General features: G+C 35.8%; 1 protein-coding gene across 3 annotated transcripts in view; it reads left to right on the top strand.

The window, feature by feature from the left end:
• The first annotated feature begins 1,142 nt into the window (after positions 1-1,142).
• sptbn5 (spectrin, beta, non-erythrocytic 5) overlaps positions 1,143-10,255 on the top strand; it is a 44,513-nt gene continuing 35,400 nt past the window's right edge. For 2 of the 3 annotated variants that reach the window (XM_051133456.1, XM_051133458.1), the window contains exons 1-6: positions 1,150-1,293; positions 2,030-2,176; positions 7,552-7,719; positions 7,835-7,951; positions 8,032-8,189; positions 8,268-8,496. In XM_051133456.1, coding sequence (XP_050989413.1) covers positions 2,054-2,176; positions 7,552-7,719; positions 7,835-7,951; positions 8,032-8,189; positions 8,268-8,496 — 795 coding nt within the window. In that variant the 5' untranslated portion in view covers positions 1,150-1,293; positions 2,030-2,053. Of the gene's footprint in view, positions 1,294-2,029; positions 2,177-7,551; positions 7,720-7,834; positions 7,952-8,031; positions 8,190-8,267; positions 8,497-10,255 lie in introns of all 3 variants that reach the window. The other variant, XM_051133457.1, reaches the window with a different exon arrangement.

The raw sequence follows: 10,255 nt of genomic DNA, 5'->3' as shown, positions 1-10,255 counted from the left end.
TGTTTTGGATCGAGTTATGTGACTTATGGGATTAAATGTACACACATATAACAGCATTATCCTAAACAGCACTGAGTTTTGCCAAAGTTTTTTTTTGTTGTGTATAATATTTCTGTCTTACACTGACTAGGCTATAAAGAGTTTATAGCGGAAAGCATTTAAAAATGTCAAACATCTACATTTAAAAAATAATCCTGCAAAATTATTCTACAATTTCAGTATTCAGAAGTGTTCCAGTACCATGCTTTTTTCTTAGCTTTTCTTCGCTTACTTAAGCTTTTTTTTTTTAAGAGAATGGCTATAAGCTGCCAATTCCCTGCCTTCTAATTAAAAAAAATATGTATATATTAAATATTTTACATAAAAAATAATGTTATATACAATGACAGTAAAAGACAACATTGAATTAAATATAGTTTTTATTTTTCTGAGGTGTTAAAAAACGATTGTATGATGGCATCGGCTGTTATTATGAAATTCCTTTATGCTGTACATACATTAATGAATGTAATTGTGTATGTTAAACACTGTCACTATAACCTAATGTACATTTCAACTAAAAAGTATACGTAGATTGTCAGCTCAGAGGTGGATTACATCAAGTAGACTGTAACTATTTGACATGAGGCCAACTCTTACGGCTTTCAAAGGAAAAAATCATTGTGTTTATGTGCAGGTGAAATTCAGATTACTGTAAAATGTGATTAAAGTCATTCTAGTCAAGTTTCTGGGACATTTATATACGTGTTTGATGGTGCTGCCTATACTTTAATGAGCCTTTGACGTATAAACAACCTTCAACCATCTGTTAATATGTAATTTGCAAATTGTATATACCCTTTTAAATGAAATAAGGGAATGTAATAAATTCTATTTCAAGGGAAATCTTTTCTCAAACACTTTATTTTAAATTCATAATCATAACAAACTTGAAATGTGTACTAAATCTTTTTTGAATAACAGAAATTTGAGTTTCAACCATGAAATAATTAGCATACGACTGGCATGGCTGTTCCTGAATGGGCCTGTAGAGAGGTGTGTGCTGCTGAGTTGCATGAAATACTGAATATGACTGCAACCTTTACCCCTTATGTAGCACACTGTCAGGTGAGTAAGAATTACCCTCCCTTCCAGTCCATTACAACAGCGTCAAAGTTCAGCTCAGCTTCTTAACACTGATCAGTCTAAAAGAGGATTTATCGGATTAAGCTCATATCATGAATATTTGCCTATGATGAAAGTCTGTGATTAGCACTGACTGTGCTTAAGTGCTGAAAACAAATATTGAGGTGGGTAAGTGATATCTACATTTGCTGCATGCTGCTAATCATAATCTGACAAATGTAATATGTTTCGCAAATTTTTCAAATAATTGTTGTGGGATATGCAAATGGAAACATTTAAGAAACCAAAAAATACAAGCAAAAGAAAGTTTATTCTTATTTTTTATTTTATGTTTTAAACTAGATTAAAAATGTCTATTAATTTGAATGATAAATACGAATATTAAATATTTTTATATATATGTATATAGTAGCACCATAGCATTAGGATGCTGTTCAACATTTGAAAAGTATTAAGACATGAAAGACTGGCCTAAGTAATCTGTAATCCTTGATCCCAACATATTAAATCTATCTCCTTACTGGGAAATACTAGGTATTTTTATGATACTTCTAAATATGTCTGTAAAGTCATAGCTGAAGGACATAATTACACTGTCAGCAGGAGAGGCATGATTGCCTTGATACTTTCACTTCCTCATAAACATGAGAACAAAGGATATTCTAAATTCAAAATGATATATACTTAAGTTTCACAATGACATTTCCTTGGTATGATCCTCTTTTATTTAAAATTTCCAAAAAGTTGAAAAATGAAACTCAAAGGCCTCACTAATCATGTGTATGGCTTAATGTTTAAACTCATTGTGGGCAGCTATTTATTGTAAATGAACAATCTCTGGTGCAGCATTTGAGATGGCTGACTTTTTTGTGTCTTTGAAACATTTTTCATGTGTTATTATCAGGGACGGGAGTAACACAGTCAGGAGATGTCTAAACAGGGAGATGGAGAGGAGTCGGATGGCCGATTCCGAGAGCTTCAGGAACAGCGGATGACTGTGCAGAAGAAGACCTACACAAAATGGATGAACAGTGTCTTCTCGAAGAATGGGGTACGAATATATATCCTGAACCTCAGTGCTAGTTCAGGAAACAAGATTAGAGACACAACTAAGCACCAACAACACTTAAACTAAAGCTTACATTTCAAATGTGTCATGATCAAACCCTTTTTCAAAGCAATTTATCTTGCTATGGCTGTCTATCTATCTATAAATAATCCAGTTTGTTAAATATCAGTGATATCTGTTGGCGGTACAGCGGTTTGATTACACAAAAATCCATGTTTCACAAAAAGATATCACGATAACTGGTGATATCTAGTGTAATATAATGTTAGTAATCGTGACTCCAGTCTTGTGACTTACTTCGGTTTATGATATAATATGCTCATTCCAACATGATTACCTCTAGTTGTGAACCCTTGAACCCAGTTAGGGTCATAATTATTTTAACATTGCCAATTACATTACCTTCTACATACTTTATGTACTTGTCTCATAATAAGTCAAAAGTTAGTTTAGTTGCTTTAAACAAGTTAGCCCACTGTTTTCCATATATACATACTGTAATGGTGTGTGCACACCAGAAGCGAATGGAATTATTCACGCAAGTAGATTACAAAGTCAATGTAAAAACGTGAATAGACATGAACATGTGCCGGGAAAACACCATTTGCACGGAGCGTTCTTTAGAACTTCCGCATAATGATAAGCCAGCTCGTAAACTTCCGGTGAAGCTCATTTTATATGTGCTATAAATAGGTGGAGACTCTTGAGACTCCTCCCCTGCCTGGTTCTTATCAGAAACTGAGAAATTAATAATTGAAACATCGTAAAAAATGATAGTGACATTAGCATTCAGTTTCATGTTATTTAACAACATATAATTTAAATGCCAAGCCTGGTAATCCCAGGAGAGTACCTAGACATATAGTTGTACATTTAAATGCTGACAGCTAAACACTGTCATAACTGTTTAGGCTAATGTTAGCTAGCTAGCGATGCTATCTCTTCAACGACATTGTAATAGTATTCTTGATAATCAATAACTTGCCCTCATAGCCATGAACACATTTATAAAATTTTATTCAATTTTAATGCCTTTATTCAATTCTACAGCTGTGCAGTAAAATTCACTTTAAAGATTCAATTTTCATTCATGAAGACAATATAAAAATATGTCTTTTCATGGAAAACAAAGACTTTTTAAGATGAAAATGACATTTTCCTTATAACCAGAGGATGGCAACAGAGGATCACTCATTAACTGCACCTGCCATTTCAACTCCCCAGTCTTTCTTTTCGATCTATTATAAAATACTTTTTAATGCATTCAATATGAATCAATATGACGCATGATTTTTTACACTCGCATTTGTCATTCTTGAAACGGTATACGTGGACCTTTGGTGCTAAGGGCACTCCTGTGACAACACAGTACAGTTGACCGGAAATGATTGAGCTGGCTTGTCTAAAACATGAAAGTAATCGTGCATATGGTCAATTGGGCAACGTCTTCCGTGCAAGTTGAAAAATTACAAATCAAGCTGAAAATTCACACGACGCATTGTCGTGCAAACTAATCAGTGAAGTATTTATTAACATGTCTAGAAAATGGAGGAAAGCATTACGCAATGATTTTATTTGAGCAAGTGACATGAAAAAAACTCCCAGAGGTCTAGAGCGATAATGCAATGACAATATTTGCTTCATGTTTGTGCACACCAAAAGCTAAGTTAATTATTTGCGCAAGTAGATGCAAATTTCGTTGGGCGACATGAATGATGCGAATTGGGTGATGTGATTGCCGCAAACTTGCAATACCGTATCTTTTACACAAATTGAAAATTTTCAACTTGAGAGGAAAATTCATGACACGATCTTGTGCAAGCCAATCTGTGAAGAATTTACTGACAAATCCAGTATGACATGTTTGGTTGGGTTGTATCAGAAAATGGAGGAAAGCATTACACAATGACTTCGCACGAGTGACATGCAGGTAAACTAGAGCGAGTAACATGATGCAAATGTTCACTTTGCGTTTGATGTGCACACCAAAAGCAAATTTAATTATTCAAATAATCAATCAGTGAAAAACCTATTGAAATGTCTAGTTTGACAAAGCATTACACATGAGTGACACTAAAACGTCCCGTGAATAAACTAGAGCGAGATACATGATGCAAATGTTCGCTTTGCGTTTGGTGCAACACTATAATGTGCAAAAGCAAATTTAATTATTCATTCAAGTAAACTACATACAAAGTCAATGCAAAGACGCAATTTCGTGCCAGGCGACTCGATTGCCGCAAATAAGAGGAAAATTAGCTTGAAGCAAGCGCAAGCCAATCAGCAAAGAACTCATTGACATAGTTTGACACCTACGGTTGTATTAGAAAATGGAGGAAAGCATTACGTGATGATTTTATTTGCATGAGTGACACCAAAAACATCCCGTAAGAAAACTAGAGCAAGAAACGCGATGTAAATATTCGCTTCGCATTTGGTCACTGTAATGTTGTGTGCACACCAAAAGTCAGTGTCAGTGCAGTCGAACGAGCAGAAAATTCACATGACACATTGTCGCGCAAGCCTAATCATTGACACGTCCGGTTGTATCAGAAAATGGAAGAAAGCATGACGCAATTATTTAATTTATGTGAGTGACACAAAAAACATCCCGCGAGTAATCTACACAATGACAATATTTGCTTAGTGTTTGGTCTGCACACTAAAAGTTAATTTAATTATTTGTGCGAGTAGATTACAAACAAGGTCAGTGCAAAGATGTGAACAGATGCCGGGCGATGTGAATAATGTGAACTGGGTGTTGGGATTTCCACAAATGTGTGATACCGCGTCTTTCAGGCAATTTGAAAAATTTCAACTTGAGCGGAAAATTCGCCCAACACGTTCTCGTGCAAGCCAATCGGCGAAGAACTTAGAAATCAAGGAAAGCATAACGCAATTTAATTCACGCAAGTGACACTAAAAATGTCCCACGAGTAAACTAGAGCAAGAAACGTGCTGCAAATAAAAGCTAATTTAATTATTCATGCAAGTAGATTACATACAAAATCAATGCAAAGACGCGAAAGCCGCGCTAGCCAATCCGCAAATACTTATTGACACATACAGTTTGACACTTTGATCTGGTTGCATCAGAAAATGGAAGAAAACATTACACAGTGATTATATTTGCATAAGTGACACAAAAGTCATCCCATGAGTAAACTAGAGTGAGTAACGTGATGCAAATATTCACTTCACGTTTGGTCACTATGATGTTGTGTGCACACCAAAAGCAAATTTAATTATTTGTTGAAGTAGATTACAAAGTGAACGCAAAGGCGCAAATAGATGCCAAGACGTGATGATTTAAAAGCACAGATGATTTATCTTGTATTACTTCAACATGACCAATATTAGATTTAGGAAGGAAATAGTGCCGCCTTGATTGTCATCATGTAGTGTTTGTTATACCTGATATTTCCACTGTATGTTATATTTAACAGTGGTTACATATTACTTCCTCTCCTACTTACTGCCATTTGTTGTGTGAACCAACTGAGAGACTTCACTTACATAATAAACACTAACAGCAGGAAGATGCTAAAACAGACAAGTGGTGCTACAGCGACCTTTCTCAGCTTGTTAGGGCTCACAAATATATTAATAGTTGTATACAGGCAGAATGACATGTTTTAAATGTTTCCCTTTCCTTTTCCCCTTCCTTAGTTGCTTCTGTGTATTGTTCTATATCAAACAACACAGTACATAACATGTTCATTATAAAAGGTCACACTGATAATTAAATAACTAAATATTGCTTTCTGAGAAAACCACTCCACCCAAACACATAGCATTTCCTTCACTAGTTCACATGTAAGTTAGAGGTTAGCTAGAAACCATCATTTTTAAAAGCAATTATGGAAGCTGCAAAAAAAAGTGCAGTAATTGCAAGCATATTTTTTTTGTCATTGCTCTTGAGTGATGAACTGCATCTCTGTAGACCTACCAGAGGAGCAGGGTGTGCTCTAAGCTCCCTTTGGTTCATTCCCTGGGTAAGCAGAGCCTATTGAAGGCAGTAAGCAGATCTGTTGAGAGACATCAGATTCCCACAACACATGGATTAGGGAGTGGTTGCAAGTCTCTTGCTTGAAAGCTGAGAGCAGGATGGCTTTACTGAGAGGAGTGTGAGTGAGTCACGTCATCGTGGAATACAGTGGCAATTAGCCAAACACAATGTTAAAACAAAGCCAGCTGCTGATTTCATGCCTAAACTTGTTTAAAACTGCCTACGATGCATAAAACAAATATAATTATAGGATATAAGAACATGTATGTCACTGTGTTACTTGTAGGCCGGAGTCTTCCCACTTTGTTTATATAATTGTATAAACTGGGTGTGTTGGAAATGTGTGTAATTAAGTTGGCTTGAAAAAGCTTTAAAGCTACAACCACCAAAATTGGGTCAGACCTTCAGACTGTCCTGAAGTTACACTGTAAAAAACTATTTGTTGAGTCAACTTAAAATAATTTGTTACCCGGCTGCCTTAAAATTTTAAGTTCAGTCAACTCAAAAAAAGTTTATTCAACTTGAAATGTTAAGTTATACTAAGTGACAACTTAGATATTTGAGTTGATTCAACTTTTTAGTTTAATAAACACAAATATCTAAGTTGTCACTTAATACAACTTAACATTTCAGGTTGAATAAACTTATTTGAGTTGACTGAACTTAAAATTTTAAGGCAGCAGGGTTAACAAATTATTTTAAGATGACTCAACAAATTGTGTTTTTTGTTTTGAACAGTGTAGTTGCTATATCTTTTTTAACTGATCTGTCTTACAGTTTTTGAAAACCAGACTATCAAAACCAGCAAAAATCCCACAGACTGTTATTGAGGGGTGAAAACCGTTGTACAATAAGACTAATAGAATGTTTCAACTATCTATCACTGGAAAAGCTTAATGACTGTCCTAGGACAACATGTTAATTCATGCTAGCAACATGCTAAAACATGTTAGCAATGTGTTAAGCATGCTAATCATGCTAAAACATGCCAGCAAAATGCTAATCATGCTAGAACCATGCTAGTACAGTTATAACATGTTAGCTACATGCTAATAATGTAAGCAACATGTTAATGCTAATCTAACATGCTAATAATGCTACAAACATGCTAGCAACATGATAATTGTGTTAAAACATGCTATAGCTCTTGTTAAGAACATGTTAACATGCTAACAACATGCTAATCATGTTAACAATGTGCTATCAACATCTAATCAATCTAAACTTTCAAACTTAAAGCTTTTACAACTGCTTCAAACTTTCAGTCAAGGCTTTTTCAAGCCATCTTCAAAGTTTGTTTGCAAACTTTACTCATCTAGTTGTATTTTAATGTGCATTTACTTTAAAGGAAAAGGTTGAACTGACTGATGTATACACTGAACTAAGAACTGGTGTGCATCTCGTGCGACTTTTGGAGCTCATTTCTGGGGAGAAACTGCCCAATCCCAGTCGACGCACCCTAAGAGTTCACTGTCTGGAAAATAACAGCATTGCCATTAATTTCCTTAAAACCAAGGTACACTGAGCAAGTATCACATTAAACTTCTTAAAACTGAACTGTAAATAAATCTGTACAAGTTATTTACTTATAATTGTATGCATCCTTTTCCCCTCTGTTCATCTTCCTATAGATCAAAGTAGATCTGATTGGTCCAGAAAATGTTGTTGATGGAGACAGAACCCTGATCCTAGGCTTGATTTGGATCATCATTCTCCGCTTCCAGATTGGAGCCATCAATATTGTTGAGGTAAGGCCTTAAGAATGGCCACTGTAAATTTTCTTAAAAGCAAAAGATACACTGATGTTTACATTCTGTTTTGGTTTCAGGCTAGTGGTGATGCCAGTGGTGCTCAGCGCTCAGCCAGAGAAGCTCTACTGATATGGTGTCAGCGTAAGACCGCTGGTTACGCCAATGTTAATGTGCAAGACTTCTCAGGCAGCTGGAGAGATGGACTGGCCTTCAATGCTCTTATTCACGCTCATCGGTAGTATCTTCAGCGTATAGCATTTTCTTTTGATAAGGAACAGAATTTGACTATGTTCTCTTTCCACTACTGTTCCAGGCCTGATCTTTTTGACTACAACCGACTACGCCAAGATGATCCAAAGAGGAGCCTCACCCATGCTTTCGTTCTGGCAGAGGAGGAGTTTGGTATAATGCAGCTCTTGGATGTGGAAGATGTCATGGTGCCCCATCCCGATGAGAAGTCTATTATGACTTATGTCTCCCTGTACTACCATTACTTCTCCAAAATGAAGCAGGGTCAGACTATCCAGAAAAGGATAGCTAAGGTTAGTTAGCAAATATGTGTAGTTTTAAGTAATGCAAAATGCAATGGGATGCATCGCTATTACTCATCACTTAAAATTCATGACGTAACGGAAGTAGCAACAGAACTTTTTTTTTCCATATTATGGTGTAGAGCGAGTGCATTGGTTCAGTTGTTGCTTGAGAAGAGGTGTGCGTTTACTCTTCTAAGCAATCAGGCATATGGTGATTTACCTGGTGATAATACAGGCAAAAAAATCCCAAACGTTATACTTAGTGACCCGAGCCATACAGTTGAGGTGAAAAGTCTACATACACCTTGCAGAATCTGCAAAATGTTAATTACCAAAATAAGAGGGATCATACATTACATACATTAGTTAAACACAATGCATTAAGAGCAGGGGTGAAAACTTTTTGAATTTGAAGATCAGGGTAAATTTAACTTAACTTAAATTTTGTCTTTTGGAAAATATGTAAGTATCTTTTGTAGCTTCTGAAAAGCAGTACTAAATGAAAAAAATATATATAATATTTAGGCAAAAAAAAAAAAAAAAAGTATAAGAAAAATCTTCATTCTGTTCAAAAGTTTTCACCCCCCGGCTCTAAATGCATCGTTTTTTCCTTCTGGAGCATCAGTGAGCATTTGAACGTTCTGTAATAGTTGCATACAGGTCCCTCAGTTGTCCTCAGTGTGAAAAGATGGATCTCAAAATTATATAGTCATTGTTGGAAAGGGTCCAAAATACACAGAAATGCCGAAAAACCAAAGAACTTGTGGAACCTAAAGGATTTTTCTGAAGAATAGCGGACAGTTTAACTATTCAGGACAAACAAGAGACTCATGAACAACTATTACTAAAAAAACAAAATAATACAGCTGTGGACCATTCAGAGAACAACACAGTATTAAGAGTCAACTAAATAAAAAAATAACATGCATTTTGCATGATTTCTTTTATTTTTGGTAAAACAACATTTTGCAGATTCTGAATGTAAACTTTTGACCTCAACTGTATGTACAGTAGTCAACATTTGAAGTGGATCAAAACATTTCATCAGATTTGTCCTAAGACAAGAACTGGTATTGTTTTGGTTTTAGGACAACTTTGATGAAAGGTTTTGATCCACTTCAGATGTTGACTACTGTATATTGGCAATTTATTTAATCAACTAACTTAGTAGTAGTAATATTGTGAACTACACTAATGCCATCATAGTTATTAGTGACATAAGATTTATTCCCTTGGGTGTTTAGTCTTTTTTAGACTTGGTTTGGAATAGATTTGGTTGTTACAACAAAGATATACATTTCTTGCTTTGGTCCACTAGGACAAAGCAATGTCACATGAGCATATCCTTCCAGGCAAGTTTATGCAAAGCTGTTTTGGGAAATGTTAAGCACTGGCACCATCTGTTTGTGAAAGTATGAACTGCAGCTACTGTGATGTTGAATCAGGACTCTAATCTCAAACTCTTTAGGATTAGTGGATTTGACTGTGGGTCAAAAGGAGGAGCCCTGGTCTTAATCAGATCAGTGTAAACACTGGGCTGTAAATGCTTCTAACCAAGAAAGCCAGGTGTCTGCACTGCATAGTCAAGACACAGCTTTTCAGATCATACTGACAATATGGAAGAAGACGTTCTCAGATACTCTTTGAAAAACAGGAGGCGTTGATCCAGCAAGGATGAGTTCAGAGGTCAGGCGATGCCATTAACATGCTGGCAGGATACACATGGAGAGGAACAGGGGCGTGAAGTGTCCTGTTCTGCCTGTGCAGT

This window comes from Labeo rohita, chromosome 17 (genome assembly GCF_022985175.1).
Source record: "Labeo rohita strain BAU-BD-2019 chromosome 17, IGBB_LRoh.1.0, whole genome shotgun sequence".
NCBI lineage: Eukaryota > Metazoa > Chordata > Actinopteri > Cypriniformes > Cyprinidae > Labeo > Labeo rohita.
The sequence above is the reverse complement of the archived record's forward strand: the minus strand, read 5'-3'. Positions and strand labels throughout refer to the sequence as shown.